General features: G+C 40.7%; 3 protein-coding genes across 3 annotated transcripts in view; 2 read left to right on the top strand and 1 right to left on the bottom strand.

Annotated features, from left to right (window-relative positions):
* The first annotated feature begins 77 nt into the window (after window positions 1-77).
* fkbp1b (FKBP prolyl isomerase 1B) lies at window positions 78-11,046 on the top strand. The gene is made up of 4 exons (XM_015019836.1): window positions 78-316; window positions 1,633-1,680; window positions 8,793-8,905; window positions 10,259-11,046. Exons 1-4 carry the CDS (start codon window positions 280-282, stop codon window positions 10,385-10,387), a joined length of 327 nt encoding a protein of 108 aa, XP_014875322.1. The 5' UTR covers window positions 78-279; the 3' UTR covers window positions 10,388-11,046.
* Window positions 11,047-12,402: 1,356 nt separating this feature from the next.
* The window catches only part of mmut (methylmalonyl CoA mutase), a 28,459-nt gene continuing 20,414 nt past the window's right edge, over window positions 12,403-20,447 (top strand). The window contains exons 1-7 of the mRNA XM_015019837.1: window positions 12,403-12,506; window positions 13,190-13,622; window positions 15,192-15,559; window positions 15,637-15,794; window positions 16,972-17,143; window positions 17,233-17,481; window positions 18,244-18,355. Of these exons, the coding sequence (XP_014875323.1) occupies window positions 13,226-13,622; window positions 15,192-15,559; window positions 15,637-15,794; window positions 16,972-17,143; window positions 17,233-17,481; window positions 18,244-18,355 (1,456 nt within the window). The 5' untranslated portion in view covers window positions 12,403-12,506; window positions 13,190-13,225. The remainder of the gene's footprint in view (window positions 12,507-13,189; window positions 13,623-15,191; window positions 15,560-15,636; window positions 15,795-16,971; window positions 17,144-17,232; window positions 17,482-18,243; window positions 18,356-20,447) is intronic.
* The window catches only part of LOC106938019 (uncharacterized), a 9,283-nt gene continuing 8,817 nt past the window's right edge, over window positions 19,982-20,447 (bottom strand). The window contains exon 3 of the transcript XR_001422511.1: window positions 19,982-20,378. The gene's annotated coding sequence lies outside the window, so the exon portion shown is untranslated. The remainder of the gene's footprint in view (window positions 20,379-20,447) is intronic.

The following is a 20,447-nucleotide window of genomic DNA, read 5'->3' as shown; positions in this document are numbered from 1 at the left end:
AAAATAAACCAAACAGACAAACGAACAATAAGAGCTAGCATCTCCCCGATGGGGCGCAAGAACGTGATGTAGTTGTAGTTCTCGACTGTGTCTCGCGACAGAATATCTGGGCTCTCCGTGTGACGGCTGGTCGAGGCTGCGGGGGTCGATGGTAGTCCGCTGAATACATGATTTCAATCGATTAAGCCCGACTTGTAGCCGCAAAAGAGGGCAACGCCGGCTGTTGAAAGGGCTTTTTAGGTTTTATGTTTCTTAGTTAGCCTTCAAAGTAGCACAACCATGGGCGTAGAAGTCGAGACCATATCTCCTGGTGATGGTAAGTAAATGTAGCCGCCTGGGTTGTCTTTGATGCGGGGTGGGAAGTGGTGCTGTTGCTGACTCCCTGGAATGTCGTGGTGCTCGTGAATAATGTTGCCGTTCCAAAAGTGCAATTTTTATAAATGAATATTACGAGTTGGCGTAGATAGTTAAAAACCTGTTTGAGCTATAATTAGAGTTGTGTGATAACGCTCAATCTTGAAGGGGCTCATCCTCACTGAAAGGCTTGCATGGCATCTTTCCAGAGCGCTCCATACTCACAATGAAACGTGCTAGTCCTACCAATTTGACATAATGGGACTCCGAAAATTACTGTTTTGGCATCAGAAATTTGTTACCATAATTTCGGACAAAAACTGAAGTAAGGAAGCAGAACCTGTGTCCTAACTCTCATTGTCAAAAGTAAGCAGATTATATTTATACTCGGAGCAAAATGCATGCAGGCTACTGTTGCCACAAGGGAGTGACGGATCCGAATGAAGTTAGTCTCCAGGCTTGAAGGCAGGAAGCAGAGGTTTGGATCCTGGAGATCTTGGAACTTAAACTTAAGACAATATAGGGATGAGTTTTTCCCTCCCACAAATATGTCAATAAAAACACAACTGTGTAATGGAATATGCATGAAATGCAAAGTTTTTTAGAAAGTGACCCCATGGCTTCATGGAGCTCCCTTGAAGCTCCATGAAGCCATGAGACTCACTATGACGCACTATGACCTGTTTGGTTTCTGTGCACATTCATGACTGATAAAGATCTTTGATAATCAAATCTATTTAAGATGCACTGAACAGGATTTCAAAGGGCGATAACAATTTCTGTTTTTTTATTTTTTAACTCTGACCAGATTATTGAGTTTTTCTCCCTTTTCCCCCCCCGTTTCTACAGCTTGTTTCTCAGAAAATGAAACAAAAATGTCTTTTTATGAATAAAAAAAAGCTGGTCAGTCTGCTTTTAATGAAGGTAATATTGACAGAATCTGATATTTGGCTGACTGATTCGTGCATCTCTAAAATCTGTATTGGTCCTTTTAACAACTCATTTCCATGTTTTCTTTTTTAAATCCATCCCAGATTCTAACATGCAGCTCAAACATTTTACTACAGAATAGAAAAATAAACCAATTTGCGGAAAAAGTTTAACTTAAAATGATGTGGAATATAGGAAACAACATAAAACGGCAAAAAAAAAAAACAAAAAACCTGCATCTAAAAAATATATATATTGTTTCATAACTATTGAATTACAAGATAAGCCTCTCCTTCTCAGAAGTATGGGTGCATACACTAATATTTGTTTTCTTTCTTTTCTTAACAGGGCGAACATTTCCAAAGAAAGGCCAAACATGTGTTGTTCATTACATAGGTAATTGTTTGTTTTTTTGTTTTGTTTTGTTTTTTTCTCATATCCTGATTCTCTTGAAACTCTGCATCCTTCCTTTGTCCTTGCTGCTGAAAGAGGAAATCTGCCCGTTTTGGACGTGGTCTGCTCTGCTCATGTTACACGTCGCTCGCTCGCACAATTCCCACATTCTGCAGGCTGGTGCACCTGCGTGTTGGTTTGAGTTTCATAAGCTCTGCGGGGCTGCGCCTCCTCTGTCAGGCACCATTAGTTTGCTTTGGTTCTGAAAGAGAAGTCAGATGTTTTCCTCTGCCAAAGTCTGTTTCGGCTTGTCACTCACACGCACGCATGCACGTACACACACACACACACACCTACACACACACACACACACACACACACACATTCATGCATCTGCTTTCGTTTTCCTGTTTGTCAGAAGGCCTTGTTTTAAGGTGGGGCAGTAAGACATGGAGACGTTTGGGGAAATAAATTTGGGCTGTTCTGTGCCTCGGGGTTGAGTGTCCAGACAACTAGGTCAGACAGAAAGTAAACAGAACCTAGTTCACATGTCATCTGTCGGCATCACGTGTTTTCTTTTATGTGCATATAGAACCAGACCCACTCTGGCACGTTTTCTACCGTAAACTGGATAAGTGTTGGTATTTTTGTGGCATTGCCTCTAGGCTTTTCTTCTTTGCCATTGTAGTAATTTGAATGTTTATTTGGCCCAGAGTTCAGCTGTGTTTAACTAATGTGTGAGTCACTTTCAGCTGAATAAAATTCAAGGATGTTCTGATGAGTAACTATTTATCAGCTAAACTTTGTGGATTTAGCTCAAACACTGATGGCCCCAGTGATCTTCTTATCTTTAGTGCTTTGGTGCAAAGATAATTTTCAATTTTCTTCTTCGTTTAAATAAAGAAAACTGTCAGCCAATTAGGTTTTAGTGGAAGCGATGCATTTTAGTGAATCTTAATTTGGAAGAAAAGAAATATACATCCGGGCATCGTCTGCATAATGGTGATATGAGATATCTTTACAAAATAATATTAGACCAATAAGATGAGAGCAAAAGAAACAGGGGTCCCAAAGCAGAACCTTGTGGAACGTCTGGAGAATGACACCTTGCAAGCAGTGATGTACAAATAGAAAAGTTTTGCCAAATACTTGTTTTTTTTAGTGACGTCTGAAACCAATTTTTATTGTTTATTCTTTAATATTTGGTTTATATTTTAACAAAGTAGACATCTAGGATACTAATAATCCCTGTCTTGTGTGAGAAAACTGGCTTCTGCGTCCCTTTAATGGAGTCTAACGGCTTGGATGAACAGCTTAGACAAAGGCTTCAGATTTTTTTTAGGATGATCTCGGTTGGGAGTCTCCTGGCTTAGGCTGGCCATTTGGGGACAACGATTATGCGCAACATGTAGTACAAAGCAAAGATGAAGTGTCTCGATTTTTTTTCTTTCTTTTTTTTTTTTTTTAACACAAAACTAATAATTTAGTGATAGGGTTAGGGTTTTCCAAATCAGTTATTCTTGGACTCCTGTATTGTCTTGTTGAACTTAAAGTGACGTTTCCTCCTCCCATCTTTAATTTTCTTTGTCGTTCGACCGGCTGGATTTGCCTGTAAGCTGCTGGTGTTTTGGAGGCAATGCCTTACAAAGTACAGAGTTAAGTCAAAGCAAGTCTGTACAAAAGGCTAAAAAAAATCTCATTGTATGAGCATGGGAAAATGCATTTGCCCAGATTAGATGGAAAATGTTTCTCTTTATATGAATTGTAAAAACTATACATCGTGGAAAACGACTAAAGACACTCCCGTTATTGCAGAAATATCAAATATAGTTGTTTTATTTTAAAGCAATTAGAATCTCGCACAAAGAAGGTTCTTGGATGAGTTTGTTAATTAAACTCTCTTAATTCAAAATCTGAGAGTGTTGGCCTTTCCTCAACCCTGCCCTGATTCTATTTGACCAGAAATGGAGACATGTCCTTAAACAGTAAAGAGAGATAGTTCTCCGGACATAACTAGATTAAGGACCTACTCTGCTCTGTTTTCCAGCATTTAGCAATGCAGAACTCCTCTGTTGCTCTTCAAAACCGCCGTGCCTCTTCTTTTTCATTTCTCGTCTTTTCACCCCAGGGATCTTAGACGTGCAGACACTCGCATGCCAGAGCAGACAGACACAAAGATTTGCAGCGGTGACCTCTCTCTGACTCCCGGTGAGAGTTGCGATCGCCCAAATTAGCAGAGAGGTCACTGCCAACGCGGCAGATACCAGCTCTGGCACTCAAACCTGCAGAATACAGTGCTTTTCTAAAGTATTCATGCCTCCTATTCTACACATTTTGTCTTGCTCTAAGTGCAGATTTAAGGGGAATTTTATGCGATGGCCCAACATAAAATAGCATATTATTATGAAGTGAAAATTTATTCAAAGCGATGTACGTAGGAAAAGTTAAACAGATTGTTCAGCCATCATGAATCATCTTTTTTGTATAACTTTGCCCATTCCTCTTGGGAAAATGTCTCATTCTTTGTTTAGATTCTTCCATCTATCCACTCTGGCTGACTGCCTTGTTCCTGCTGAAAAAAAAGGCTTCCCCACACCATGATGATGCCACCACCATATTTGAAAGAAATTCACACTCAATTCAAAAATACTTTTATTTGTCCTAAAGAGACGTTAAATGTTATCATAACTAATTTCAACCAGGTACCTTCAAAGAGTCATCGTGGATGTTGATGCTGTGGACAGGAAGGATCTCCTGTAGCAGTCAGTCTCGCAACATTAGACTGTTGGTGTTTGACGGTCTAATGATCGCCATGACATGCTAACAGCCAAATATCCGGAGAAAAGAGACGATATTCCACAGTAACATGTCCTGGATGACACTGTCAGTTGTTGGCAAGCACTTGCTAATCCACCTCATTTGCTTTTGCCGCTTCTCTCTAAATCTTTGGCCGTAATCTTGTCTTAATGGTGGGGATCATGGTGTTTACATGATTAATGATTAGTGCTGTCCTTACCTGGCCGGTTAGTTTAGGTTGTTAGTTTCCAGTTGTGCCAAAATGTCCTGTTTCCAAATGATGAAGTAAACAGTTCAATCCAATGTTCAGTGTTTGGGATATCAGCATTAATAAAAATCGCAAGGGAACTTTTAACAAATATTTTTATTTTACAATAAGTGTAGAACCTGTTTAACTTTTGTCCCGCTTCACATTCAAGCATTACGTAGGGTTGGGATTCATCATCACAGATAATCCTATTGAAAGATATCGTTTGTAATCGTAAGTTCAAGAGGTTTGAATACTTTGTCAGTGCACTGCGGGTCCCTCTCATTCACTCATGCCCCTGTTTCTGTCATCAAGCCCAAATGTCCATGTGCTCACGGAGTGGCAGCTCTAACAGCTGCAGTCCTGCTGTCTCAAGCTTGTTTCTAAGCATATCAGACTGTCGCCAAAGGAGGAAAACGTAGGCTGATACGGTATCAGCCAGCACGACAAAAGGAAAATGAGTCCGAGATAAATGGAGTGATTGGCGGCACCGGGTTTCTGTGACGAGCAGTGCTCCTAGTTTCTTTTTTCTTTTTTTTTTTTTTAGCTTAAATAAAACTACCAGTGGGGGAAAGCCTAATTTGGGTTGTTCTATAACAAGTTTAGGTTCTAGACTTTGACACCTGAGAACACCAAAGCTGAGGCTTGACAGCTTAAGAGGCGCGCCTGAAGAGCAGGCTGAAAGTCACGAGCTGCCAAACTACTTCCAGGGAGGAAATGTTGTTTGAGTGTCTGTGGATGTTTTCACTGCCAACAGTATGGAGTTTATGCAAGTGAGGGGGGGAAAAAAAACGGCTTGAGATTCAGACGAACATCATCTCCTGTCGAGTGGTTGACTGTTTGACAGACTTTTTTCACAGCTCGTATTCTGATTGTAAACATAATACCCTCTACACAGCTTACACCTGGCAGATGCCGTGAGGAAAAATAAGTTATAGCATGCTTACATTCATTAACCACACCTTGTTTGTTCATGAAAAAGACGCAACCAAGACTATAGTAATAAATTGATTCTAAGTACTCCTTCTCAAAGTTACTCCATTATACGAAGAGTAATGTGCGAGACTTGACTTGGTCGTTAAGACGTGTTGACCATGCAGCACTGACACGGGTCTGGTCGGCAGATAGCTTTACACACGTCTCAGTTCATCTGCACTTGAGCCCAGGGGGCTGCTCTACTGGCAGCTTTTCTAGACGAGGGGCAACACAGGATACAGTAAACGGAGTAAAAATAACCCCACCCCTGTGTGGTATGGCGTCTCGCCAGCCTACAACCAAGTGAAACCCTCTGACGGGGAGAGAGAGCCTGGGAGCCGAGCGCAGGAAGGGATAGGCTGGGCTTTATTTTTGCAGACCTCGCCCAGGCTTGGCTACACAAAAACTGATAACAGAGCAGTGACACTCTGTGAGTCTTGGGTGGTCAGCAATATGGCTTCTGGGTCAGTGCTTTGTTTGTGCACAGTGTAAATATTGAGAATAATTCTGTTAAGTTATTATTCCTATTTTTTATTTTTTTTTACTTTTGACCAAATTTATGCACTGTTTTTTCATTGGACATTTCACCTTGCGTGAAATCCACTTAGATATGCCAACAGTAAAAAAAGAAAAAAAGTAGGTTATATATATTCCGGATCTTCTTTACTTCATCCACAACCCCGTCGTCCAATCACAAGAGTCATCGTCCCTCCATTAACTCCCTTCTTGTGGACAGTGTTTTAATTTGAATTGTCCCCCACTGAACTCACTAAACTGAACCCACTTTATGAGTTTGTTGCCAAAAGTTGTCATCCTGCTACTCGAATGACCTGTAGCAGGTGGCGTTTGCCTTGGTGTGTGCGCGAACCTGTTGACTCCCCGATTGGAAAGGGCCGTGGCCATTGATATATGGACTACGGAGGCTTCTCGGAAACTGTAGACTCGCTAATTTTAGGGGAAGCGAAAGAGGAGAAGCAGTACAGTATCAACATTCATATGACTAGAAGGGCAAGACACCATGACTACATTTTGGTTGACACCAACTTTAAATGCCAAATATTCACACTTATTGGAAACAATTATGACAGGCAGCTAAATTAGGGACTATCGCAGAGCCTCTCGGTAAGCAGGTGGTTAGGATTTTTTTCTCTTTCTGGTGCTTTCATTCCATGTGGCGTGCCAAAACGACCGAGTTTGTTTTATGTTACTGGTGTAAATATGGACAAAGTTCTAAATTATTAAGCTTGTGGTAAGACAAGCTAACGTTTTACCATAAGATTAAAACTCAAAATTTTGATGGTGTCTGCAGGATATTGTAGGGTGCATCAGAAGCTGGTGGAGTGAGAGTTTCCAGACTGGCTTTGACCAGGCACTGGAAATTATCCATAGTCAGATGTTGATGGTTCATTTCGGTGGTGTCAGAATAGTTGGATCCTGGACGCAGTTGGAGTTTGTCCTCGATATCTCCATGCATTCCCGGATATAAGTTGTCAGAGAATCTGAAGTCTGACAGGGTATTACTGACCTCATGCCAAGGCTACCACCTCTTCACACCCACCCTAAGCTAGCAGCCCTCCAAATCATGACAACATGTTTGGCGGCTAGCTGCTTCTCCTCAGCTAAAATGAATGACCCACACATTCACACACTGATGATGGCAAACTACTTGATAGTAGCTGCAACTGCCCTGGAGTGATCTGACAGAGGTGAGGCCGCCTTACACCAGCACCACTGGACCATCTGATCAGCAGCACGCGAGGTTGATGAAGTGTCTTGCTTCACTTCATCGTCCATCTGCCTCTTGTCACAACGACAAGAGGCGGATGGAGCGGGGATCAAACTGGCAACCCACCGATTGCGGGACAAACTTCTATCAAATGTCTACCACACCACCATTGCCAACATTGTCCCGATCTGTAAGATTTTTCCAAAAGCACTAAAGTTTTACTTGGAGTCACATTTTGCATATTGTATGTAATTCCTTCTGTGTACACTTTCCAACTTAGGCGACACACTCAGCTGTGCAACAAACTTTGTACAGAAGACTCCTTCTCCACACCGTTTTGTACTAAAAACATTGAAGGAAATGGTGATGGTCTTTCCTCCATCACAATGGGGCTGAATGTGATAGTGTAGGTGCAGAAACCTCCTCTATAAGTGAGAGATCAATAAGAAATTTAGCAGCTGGCGAAGAAAGATCCTCGTGCAGATGTGAAATTTACTCTGTAGACAAACTCAGCCAGCCTTCATCAATGGTTTTTACTAAATTGTTGTGCAGAAGCAGTGATGGATATACTCTACATGAAAAATGCAATACAGAAATTGGATGTATATTTCTGTGCAAAAATCTTCAGCGAACCATCTGCAGACTTCTCTTACAGATCTGCTGCAGTTGAAAGTTTGCCTTCATCAAAGAATGCCAAGCGTTTTGGCCTGTAGCTTTGTTGATACTAAAATACCTTTTTACACCTGGTGCTAGAGGCATCTTCTGTAGATCAGTACAGAGTACATGCCTTTAACAAACCTTCCAAAGTTACTATTTACACCCGGCTCATTCCCAAGTTGTGGAGACAAACCAGTCCTTAGAGCAGGGTTTGCTTACAGGTACAGATCAGTTGTGCAGGAACAATAACAAACTGTTTTTAAGGGTGTGATTGTTTTGCTTGCTCGGCTTTTAAAGGGTTTCAAAGTTCACAAGCCATTGCATCTCTGAAGTTATTAAAGCACCCTGCAAAGGAAGAGCAGTGTTTTTCTGCCTTTATATAAGTGTTTTTTGGCCCCAACCTTATTATCAAGCCTGGATGTTTGGTCCGTTTCTGAAGGAGCAGAGTCCTGTACCGCTGTGCCTTTGTTATCCTTTTCTCCCTGTGGTCTACATACATGCAAGTGACGGCCTAGTTAACTTTTAAAAATAATCCACTAAACTAGGCCAATGACTTCAGATTCCCACTGCTTTTGTTCGTCGCAGTCGAGAAAGGAAACCACACCAGCCTAATAATCGTTTGCAGACCATGTCGGAAGCATGTTTGTTTATTTGAACCAACACTTGTGCGATTGCCTTATCTCAAAGTGTTTGGATTTATTGTGTCGTTGGCAGGTATGTTGCAGAACGGGAAAAAGTTTGACTCCTCTCGAGACAGGAACAAACCTTTTAAGTTCAAGATTGGAAGGATGGAGGTTATAAAAGGCTGGGAGGAAGGAGTAGCACAGGTAAGAAGGCAATGTGCTTTCAGATGTTAACGTTGTTGCATTGCAGCAACAATGTCCTGGGTTAGAATCCTGGCCTGGGCTCTTTGTACTTTGAGTTTGCCTGTTCTCTCTTTGAATGTCTGGGGTGTCTAGAGGTAGTCCAGCTTCACCCAATGGTCCAAAAACATAACTGTAAGGGGAACTGGCCTCTCTGAATGCTTGTTTGTCCCATGTGTCTCTGTGTTACCCTGTGATGGACTGGTGTGTAGCCCACCTTACACCAAATGACTGCTAGAGACACACCAGCAACCCCCAACTGGTATAGAAGGTGGATGATTCAATTAGTTTGTGGTACATCCACTGGAACTTGCCCTGGAGGATTGTCGGCACATTTCCCAATTCTTTTAGACATTAACCACTGAAGTGGCATGAAACTGTCATACATAAATGTATTATAGATCCAAAACTTGTTTTGTTTTCTATTCAGTGTAGAATGAGTCAGTCCACATTGTGAAATGGGGCTGGTCTAACTTGGTCTAGATGCCAAAAAGGTGATGAAAAAGCCTTTAAGCCTTTTCCTGAGTCAGAAATCAACCTCAGCAATGTTGATATTTTGATTCATAATTTGTAGAATATGCACATAAGAAAACCCAAATAGATAAATATTTTCTACTCGGATGTTATGAATAGTTGTCTGAAAAATCAATAAATCTGAGTCTGAGTCAAGATTGAAACATTTTTGGAATCCTGCAGGTGCAGTATGTGTGCAGAGCAGGGTGATGTTTCTCAACCTTGTTTTGACGGTTTGCTACATGACAGCTCAGATTTGGCAATGGTTGCACACTAATGTGGTGCTTCCACTGGAACCTCCTCATGCATAAAATTTGAACTTCGAATTGGAGATTACATTAACGGGAAATGAAAATAATTATTTTTTTTAGTTACATCAAATCTCCAGATTTAGGTAAGTTAGTATAGGTAGCTCTGTTTCAGCTGTGTGTAAGCTGGTATCAGTATCTCACTAAAGTTTAAAATAATTTGTTTAGTTTGTCTCTGTGTTAATTTAGCTAAATTTTGAAAATTAACTTAAAGGGAGTATATGCTAAAATTTCTTGTAAAATTAGAGATCTCATTACACTTAAGCTTAGGTTTTACTTGCTTGTATGTTTTTTTTGTTTTTAAATCTAATTCATGTAAAGAGATAACAGGCAAACTTTATTTTGTATGCAACATTTCCTAATAGTATGAATATACCAGTAAATGGATATAAATTACTTTCTCTGTTATTTACTACTTTCGTATTTTAAATTTGTTTTGTGGAGAAGTGCGTTGCGAGTAAATCCAGATGTGTTCGTCTTCTTTCCCGCGTCTCAGATGAGCCTCGGCCAGAGGGCGAAACTCACCTGCACACCAGACATGGCTTACGGAGCGACAGGCCACCCCGGCGTCATCCCGCCAAACGCCACGCTTATTTTTGACGTGGAGCTGCTCAAGCTGGAGTGACGGCTGCTTTACGACACAAGGGTCGAAGGTCGACCGGGGGTTGGAGGGGGCTGCATTCGCCACGACCTGTTCTTACAGGAGACCATACCTGCTTGCTGCCTGCCACGACCTTCCGCCCGCTTCTCCTCTTTGTTTTGATTTATACATCTTCTTCTTTTCAGTATTTAAATGTAACTTCTGCTGCTTCACTGGCATCTCGTCGTTATAGATTCTGTTCAGAGATATCCACGTCCTGCTCTACTTTTACTCTTATATTTTAGATTCGTGCTTTTTTTAAAAAGAAAAGTTTTCATCTAATGTTAGTTCTGTCTGAACAGTCTTTAAGCGGATAAAAATCCAAAAACTATTGCAATCTAAACTGCCTTACAGTTCACACAACAGAGGACGGGTACACATGTTCAAGATCCCACGTTTCTGCTCCGTACAATCCTGGGCATTATATACCACTGTCTGCATAGACACTTTGATAAAGGCTTGTCCTGCTGAATCCTCTGAATGATGTTGCTGTTCAGTTTGTTTTATAACCTATCTGTACATTTAATGCAAGTGTACCCTATCAGGTGCAACCCAATACTGTACAGTGTTGTTGAAGAGCCATTACCACTGCAACAGTTTCCTGACCAAGTCCTGAATAAAATTTGGCATGTACTGTATTGAGATTTCTGCGTCCTGTTTGTAATTGTTCATACAATCAAGTCAAAAGAGTGATCAGGAATCTCTTTTACGATATTCACACCAGAAAAGCACAATTTGGTGAATCTTGTGTAATCCAAGTTTATTATAATACTGCAGTTCAAGCTCTGATCAAGATCTGGAAATTTGGGGCTGGATTTTTTTTTTAAAAACTAGAATATATTTACTAGAATTAAAAGGAAATCTCCTAAAATATTATTTAAAAAGTATTAAATTCATGTAAAATAAAAACACTAGCTTATTTTCTGAGCCAAAGACCGACAAATTTTACCTATTGTGGCATCCTGTATTACTGAAAAGATGTACTCATTCCTCATTCATATTTTAGGAAAACAAGCTTAAAGTTTCTTCCAAGTAAAAAATAAAGATGAACCAATAAACATCCAAACAAGATGGAACTGCAATAATTTCAAAGCTGCCAAATAAACGTGTAATATAAAAGCTATGAAATCATTTAATTTTTCTTATTCTGAGATTGCAAATGTTCTTATATTTTAAAGTGATGGTTTTTCCTTTGCAGTTTTTCACTCATCTTCTGTCCTATGAAAACCTGGAAAAACAAAACAGAATATGTTTTTTGCTGATCAAAGCAGAAACAAACTTTGATCAGGGTTTTTCTCCTCTGGAAGATTTTAAAGAGGATTCACAAACTATTACAGGATCCAACTTGGAATTTGTACATGCTTGCTGTTACGCAGGGTGGCCACAGGTAGGCAGTGTACAGAAGCCTTACAGATACTTTTAACAGGCTGAACAGAAGTACATTGTTTGATATTCTGAACTTAAAAACTAAATTAAAGCTTTTACTCTGAGCTTCAAGGTAGGTGAGAAAAAGATTTGTACATATTTAGAAAATGTCATCAAATAATTTCTTGTCATAATTCAATAATACGTCTTATGGAATTCTAATTAGATTTGGATCACTTTATATAGTTTGTGCTTTTTGTTAATTAAAAAAAATACTTGATGGAGGGGGCGGTAACGAATTCAAGAGTTAGAAATGGGAAACTTAATGAAGGGTTGTAATTTTATAACACACCGAAAAATCCACAGTTGAAACGTATCTGTCTTTGTAATTTGTAGTTATTTTCTCTTTTGTACTCCAGAAACTATTATAGATTGGGTCTGCTTCTACAATGCCATATATTCATTTAATAAATTAATTTAATAAAATAAATTCAAGCCACACCCGATTGCTATTATGGCGCAATAATCTTGATTAATTTGAGATTTACTGCTAAATAAAGTGTACACTAAACTCTAAAACTCAACAAGCTTTGTTTTAATATTAACTTCCGGTGTCATGGATCAAAGTTCGCGATTTTGACTCTCGTACACGATTGGCTGAGGGTGAGTGTTGTTGAGCCTCATTGGACATCGGTAAACACGCCTCTCATCAGCTTGAACTAGCACAACAAACTACAAGGTCAGAAACTTGCCACAAAATGATCTGTGAAATGTTCCGTGTTGCGTAAAAAACAGCTGAAATTAGCTGGGTTATTATGTCCTATTTGAGTCCTGCTGTTAATAGATGCGAGTGGCGATTTAACGTTTACCGTTAGAAAACGGGGGCTAGCAGTTAGCATCACGCTAGTAGTTTGCTTTTACCTGTATTTTAATGGGAAAGGACACAAGCTTCCTTTAGTATTAATAATGTGTACCGTTTCTTAATACGCGAATCAGTATTCAGCTTTGTCAGTAAGTCTCATAAAGCCTTTGACTGAAGACACGTTGTTGTTGTTGTTGTTGGTGTTGTTGTCTTCCTTATCAGCCTGTTTAGCCTTTTTTAAAGTCCCTGGTTCTGAAGCTGCTACCCCAACAGATTTTGACAAAAAATATTACACTCTCCACAACACACTTACAACATACATACACCACCTTCAGCTTCCTCAAGACGTCCAGTGTTCACCTGGATGACAAACTGATAGTTCGGATTGATTGAGTGATTTTGGCTGCATCTTTGGCAGCTTTACCTGAGCGTTTGACATAGCTATGTTGAACATAAGTGAAGTGATTATTGTGTATCAGGGCAAAAACATATCACGAAAATATTTATTTATTTATTTAGAAGCTCACTTTTCACAATTCCCCCCTCCACCTCATCCCCAGGTTACCCATGCGTGTGTGAGTGAGCCAGCTGTCAGGATGTTGTCGGCTCAGAGGGCATGTGCAGCGCTGGCTGCCCGCCGCCTGGCCGGAGCCTGCGTCTCGTCAGCCCAGGCACACCGCTTGCAGATTCACACTTCGGTGTCGTGTCAGGACGAGGTCAAGCTGAACGCCGAGTGGGCCGGCCTGGCTAAGAAGCAGCTCAAGGGGAAGAACCCAGAAGATCTGATCTGGCGCACACCGGAGGGGCTCCACATCAAGCCGGTGTACACGCAGGCTGACTCTGAGGGACGTACCGACGAGCTGCCAGGAGTCTTTCCATACACTAGGGGGCCCTATCCCACCATGTACACCTACAGACCCTGGACAATCAGGCAGTATGCTGGCTTCAGCACTGTGGAGGAGAGCAACAAGTTCTACAAGGACAACATTAAAGGTAAACTGGTTTACCTTAAGTTGACTTAACTTAAATGTGGTAACTCTTCACCATGTAAAGTTTTTTATTGTTTGGAGTCCTGTTAAGTGAAAAAAAAAAAAAAAAATTTTGAAGGTGCATCATATACAGTTTTCACAATTTCAGAACTTACAAAAGCAAGCTTTAATGTAAATTAAATGTAAATTTAATGTAAAACACTGTAAATTTACATCATAAACCAAAGCAAAGTAGCACAAAAAATAATTTGTTGTTTAAAAAAAAAAAATCTCAAAATGTGTGAGCAGTGTTTGCATTCAGCACCATTACTCTCAGACTCCTAAATAAAATCCAGTGCCATATATGGCAATAAAGCTCAGTTTTTCTTCATTCTGTCATCACAATGTTTTCAAAACTCTCTGTGTTCAATACTAATATTGTACCCGGTGAAATATTGGAATGTTTCTTACTATATATATATATGCATGGATTTGCTGCAAACAAAGGCTTGAAATGGCTTTTCCAAAACGCCATTTTTGGGCAGAATGTGTTACAAAGCTGCCCAGTGATGGACTGGCGACCTGTCCAGGGTGACAGCTGAAAATAGGCACCAGCTTCCCTCGCTACCCCATTAGGAATAATCATGTAAGATAATAGATGGATGGATGTTACAAAGCTTTTCGTAAAAAAAAAAAAAAAAAATCTGACCCAAAGTTCTGATTGGCTTCCTGTGGCACTGGGTCAGTAATTGTGCACAAAATGACAGAGTAGATTCTGCTGCACAAGAGATGAGCATAGATGGACAATTTCCAATAACATCATAAAGAATCCGACCAGAAGTTTCAAAGCAAAAATAACTGGAATATTTTGCAATATTGCATTCATTTATATGACATCAAAAAGACTTAATAAAATGAAGAATAAACACTAGCACCACGAGACTGCAGAAACAAACAATTTTCTAACATTTCTGGGTTTATCTGCTGTAATAAAAATATGAAAATGTCTATCGTTTTTTTTTTTTTTTTTTTTGCTGATCATAATTTTCAGTTTTCAACCAGTTCTGGACCTAACAGTCTGCAGTGATGCAGTTGATGTATGTTCACATAGACTTGTAGCTATAACTAAGTATCGCTGCGAGTCACGGCTTGAGGTTGGCGCTGCCAAGCTTTGACGGCGTTCAGTTCTGGGGCAAAAAGCCTGTTAAGTTTGTGATTTGATGGAGCTGGAATGTTCACCACGGGGCAACCGAAGACGTCGGAGCTCTGCGCTTTGATCAACGTAGTTTGACACGATGTTCCTGCGAGGTCAGCTTTAAGGCAGCAGCGTGACGTCCGTGTTATCTCAGCAGACAGTCGTCTTGTCTCTCACCTATGGGTTATAAATGAGGGACGCTGTTCGAAGCTGAATTATGACAGATCACATTTTTGTTTTAAATGCTTTTACGTATCTCAAAACTGCTTGAGAAAACCAACATTACTATGTATTCATATTCATACCTTCAATTCTCCAATAGTCCGAGTTCCTATGCAGGAACCTAGAGATGTTCCCCTTTCCTCTCACCTACAATGCGTCTCATCTTGTCCGTTTCAGCGGGTCAGCAGGGTCTGTCTGTGGCGTTTGACCTCCCGACCCACCGTGGCTACGACTCAGACAATCCCCGAGTCCACGGGGACGTGGGGATGGCTGGAGTGGCTATCGACACTGTGGAGGACATGAAGATGCTCTTCGACGGAATCCCCCTAGAAAAGATGTCTGTGTCGATGACAATGAACGGAGCTGTTATCCCAGTGTTGGCCATGTTTATCGTCACCGGGGAGGAACAGGGAGTGGCCAAAGAAAAACTGACCGGCACCATTCAGAATGATATTCTAAAGGAGTTCATGGTGCGCAACACCTACATTTTCCCTCCGGAACCATCCATGCACGCCATTGCTGACATCTTTGCGTATACCTCCAAGGTATGGACCACAATGCTCCTGTGATTAATGCTTCTCATGTATTTATTTTTACAGCTTTTCTTTTGCTTTGTTTTCAGCATATGCCTAAATTCAACTCCATATCCATCAGCGGCTACCATCTTCAAGAGGCCGGTGCAGATGCTATTTTAGAAGTAGCTTACACCATTGCTAACGGCCTGGAGTACTGCCGGACGGGTCTGAAAGCAGGTCTAACCATCGATGAGTTTGCGCCGAGGTGTGTGTGTGTGTGTGTGTGTGTGTGTGTGTGTGTGTGATTTAAATTTGATCGAAATGGTAATACCTTCTAGAAAAATTTTGAGATTGTATGATTGAGACAGACCCTAAGAAGCCGAAACCAAGACTTTACGATAAAAAAAAATGTATCTGCACTACATACCCAACTGCACCGTGTCTTTCTTTGTTTCTTTCTTTATTTCTTTATAAAATAACGTAGCAATCTGAATGGCAAATCGCACACAAACCAGCCAGATGCTGCACACCAACAGGGAGGTATTCAGTGTTTTCACATGGCGCCACGATAAACCCAGAATCAATGTTGACAATAGATCTGCCGACAAACATTGCTTTTCAAAGCACACAAAAGCTGCACCCCAGCAGCTTCTAAGTCATACAATTAGTCATTGTAGAGAAGGCAGATGGCTGAAACCGTTTCTAACTAATCAGATTTTCACCTGCCGGCGAGCATTGTGTCTTCGGAGACGTCCCTTAAAGATAACTTCTTTGAATCACTCTGGATTCATTCGGGTCTATGCAATGGACTTTGTTCTGTTCGTTCTTATCTCTTCGTATGTCAGATTTCTTTTCCTCACATTAAATTACGGTCGGATTTCACACTTTTCGAACATCGAACATCATCCGTGCTGATTAGCATTTGAAGGCTGGTGTTGCATTGTAGTCAGTCATAGATGGGTTTTTCTTTTGTCTACCGGATATGGGCTACATCACATTATGAATGTTTTCATATTTTCTGTAAACGTGTGTTAGGTCATCTTTTTTTCATGTGCATGTTCTTCACAATTAAAATCTAACTAACCTCCATTCATGTTGTGTCATAGTGCCAATGTGTCTTGTTTTTACGAATAGATCTCAGGAATTCCTGGCTTTTAATGTCAGGAACCCTGATGATCTTATATCCAAAACAGAATTATTATTATTATTATTATTTTTTATTTTATTTTTTTTTACGTTTTGTCACATTACAACCACAAAGTTCAATGTATTTTAATAGGATTTTTCTTTTGCACATGTGTGGCATTTGTGGTTATTCAGTCTCACACCCTGCAGGACTACTTGTTCCTGCAGGGCTTCTGTCGTGAACAAAGTCACAGTCAGATTCAATGAGATATATGAAATATGTTTCCTTAAATTTTTGTCCTTTTCTTTGTTTCCAGGTTGTCATTCTTCTGGGGAATAGGGATGAACTTCTACATGGAAATAGCAAAGCTGAGGGCGGCCAGGAGGTTATGGGCCACGCTCATTAAAGAAAACTTCCAGCCCAAGAACCCCAAGTCTCTCCTCTTGCGCACGCACTGCCAGACCTCAGGCTGGTCACTCACCGAACAGGTGAGCGAATCCCCGCATTCAACAAAGATCCAAGCGTCGTCTTGCGATGAGTTCAAAGCCGCAGCTTTCCCCTGCGCCTCCTTTCTCAGGATCCCTACAACAACGTGATCCGCACGGTGATCGAAGCCATGGCTGCTGTGTTCGGAGGCACCCAGTCACTTCACACCAACTCCTTCGACGAAGCCCTGGGGTTGCCGACGGTGAAGAGCGCTCGCATCGCCAGAAACACCCAGATTATCATCCAGGAGGAGTCGGGCATCCCTAAAGTGGCAGATCCCTGGGGCGGCTCGTTCATGATGGAGGCGCTCACCGACGATGTTTATAACACGGCTCTGAAGGTATTGTGGAGGCTGTTCTTAACTCTTGAAGTTTGACTGCACCTTGTCATTGAAAAGCTAAATACATTTTATCTCTCTTATCAGTAAAGATGTTGTTGCAACTAGGGTGTTTAAACACCTGATAGTCCGCTAGACTCAGTTCGACTGGGGACCAAAATTACAACATTTGTTACATTTTCAGCTGCTGCGGTTCGCTTTCATACTGTGATGTGTCAAACGATCCAAACGAATTGAAAAACCCGTTCCCTTCCTTACCTGTGGTGGCGCTGCACCTAGAACTAATGGAGGAAATGACACAAAAACCTCAGAAGAAGACACGACCGCAACTTCCTCCTTCACAAAATGTAAAGAAAAATGGAGTAGATTTTTAGCAGTTGCTGTGTTTCTCTTTTGTCTCTGGTAACAGACCACAAGCCATTTCTCTGTGTAGTGCTATACTCACGCGTTTGTTTAAGTTCTATTTACCCAGAATGCCTTGCGCTTTACAGTTCACTCCCTGCTTTTGGAGCTGTTTCTGGTCTTATTGTACCAACATATGCATTCAAACCGCAACAGAGTTCACTTTAATAGCCCGTGGTTGTTAGGCGGACCAGAGTTTGCTTTTTTGGTCTGCATTTGATTATGCATTCACACCTCCCCAACCAAACTGGATTTTCTAGATAAATTGGAATTTGATTAAAGTGGACTAAGCATGGCTTCTGTCAATGCACCCTTAGCACTGCCAGTTCCCACTGATCACTATCTCTGTCTTTGTTTCTGCAGTTCATTAAAGAGATAGAAGAGATGGGAGGCATGGCCAGAGCCGTGGCAGAGGGAATTCCAAAACTACGGATTGAGGAATGCGCTGCACGGAGACAAGCCCGCATCGACTCAGGTATCACACCGAGACATTTTCATCATCTTCTGTTGAAACCTCTCATTCTTGTCTATTTTCACTTCCTCCTCTGTTCCACTACCACAAAGTTGTCTGTCTGCAGCGAGTGGACTTAAAGTAGCAGTGCGACTATGAAAACCATGCTGATGTATAGTTTATGATTCTACAGCGGCATGCAAAAATTAAAGTTTCATAAAGTTACCAAAATGAATCATGACTTCTGTTGCTCTATGTTTTAGCATTTAGCATGTTTCTTAAATATTTAATTCATTTTTTTTTTCATTTCTGTGTTTGAAAGTAATAAAAATGGAAAAGGGCTTGAAGCAAATCAGAAAGCCGCCATGATGGTTGCCGACCGACGCAGTTACTAAATAATGTTTCCTCTTGCAAGCCTTTAGCATTTCATTTTAACAAGTACCCAGCACACAAATCCTTTAACTCTAAGCCAAAAGCTTTTTATTTTTGTGACTTCCATGAAGCACCATCTATTCAGTCATTTGCAATTTTCAATGTTATCTCTTATATCTTTTTTTTTTTTTTTCCAATTAAAATACAAAAGGGGGAAACCTTCTGTGAGCAGCGGCTGATATATTCACTGACAGCTTGGTGAAATGACCCCAGAATGAAATTCACAGCTTGCAGTATCTGCATGCTGTGAATATTGGCTCGGCCTGTCCTTTTCTGCCTAAGAACTTCAAAGTTATGGTTTTATTCTCACTTAAAATGTCTCTCTGTAATCCCCCCTGGCGTGCACTCTAAACCTTTTTCCTCCGCAGGGCTTTTGCATACAGACACCTAAAATAATTTATGATCCTCCAGATGGGCTCTTTCCCATTAGCTTCCTACTGAAAGTTTTATTCTCTGCTGTAAAAATGGAATCGAACAAACTTTGGTAGCAGACAGGGTTAGCCTGAGAAGATGCGAAGTGCAGTTTTCACTTATTGGGGAAGAAGCTATCCGAACTGTCCTGACCCTTTGTGGGAAAAGCCATTCATCGCGTTTGTCAAATCACGACTTAAACACGGTCAACCACATTTTTTTTTTTGTTACATTTTATCAGCAAACCAGTTCCAATTAACACCAGAATTATAGAATCAATATGTTTTCAGACAGTACTCGTCTGTTTCAGGATCTGGGCAAGTTGCCACGAATTGTTACAAACTATGAATTCTGCTCTCCAGTAGAAATCCTAAAGAAAAATGTCCATCCGGCATATCGAGACCTTAAATGAATCCAGGTTATGCAGCAAGACAATAATGTAGTGCACTGGCGTAAAATAATCTTTTGATGTGGTCTAATCAACGTCCAAACTTAAATGTGATTGAGTTGTTCCCTTCCAGTTACAAAACCACACCATAAATAAGAGGAGGCTTTCTGATGGTGCCCAGTTCACATTATTTGTTGGGTAAGATGAATTTTTCTGTTTCAAGAAGCACTTACTGTCTTTTGCTGCATTGTGAGCATAATCCAGTTACTATATGTCAGAGTTGACACCTATTGAACACAGCAAATAACACAGGAAAGACAAGAGAGAGTTAGATTCTCAATACTCGCGAGGAGAACAGACAGAGATGTGCTTTGTTACAAATCTCCTACTGCTCTCAAGCACATTTGCCTGCCCCTCTCTTTTTATTGTCTTTAGGATCCCTAATCACAGAGAGCGCTGTAACTCTAAAGGGAGGGGAAGAAAAACACTTCACACAGTTACAGCGCCAATGGTTATCACTAACTAACAACACAATCTGTCTTAATCTAGATTCTCCAGTCCCTGACACAGGGTCAAACAGAGCAAGTTGTACATCTTCACACCGATGAATTTACAGCTATCTGAGAGGTCAGAAGTATGGCGTTCTGTGAAGAGCTGCTCTCACTGCTCTTCATCAGAGAAGCCCTCTGAGAAAGGAAATCAGAATGGTTAACAATACAGAAGCATTTCTTAAAAGACATGACTTAAACAAATAAGAGTACATAAGGTAAGAACATAATAAAAGTATAACAAGTAGTTGATAATAATACAATTTACCTAACACTATAACGGGAAATAATTGAGACTCGGATCTGCTCTTCTCTGCAGCAGTTTGTCTTTCTGTAA

Source organism: Poecilia latipinna, unplaced genomic scaffold (genome assembly GCF_001443285.1).
Source record: "Poecilia latipinna isolate Pla-1442-1.1 unplaced genomic scaffold, P_latipinna-1.0 Scaffold2488, whole genome shotgun sequence".
Taxonomy (NCBI): domain Eukaryota; kingdom Metazoa; phylum Chordata; class Actinopteri; order Cyprinodontiformes; family Poeciliidae; genus Poecilia; species Poecilia latipinna.
Note: the sequence above shows the minus strand (reverse complement) of the source record. Positions and strands in the feature narration are given on the sequence as shown.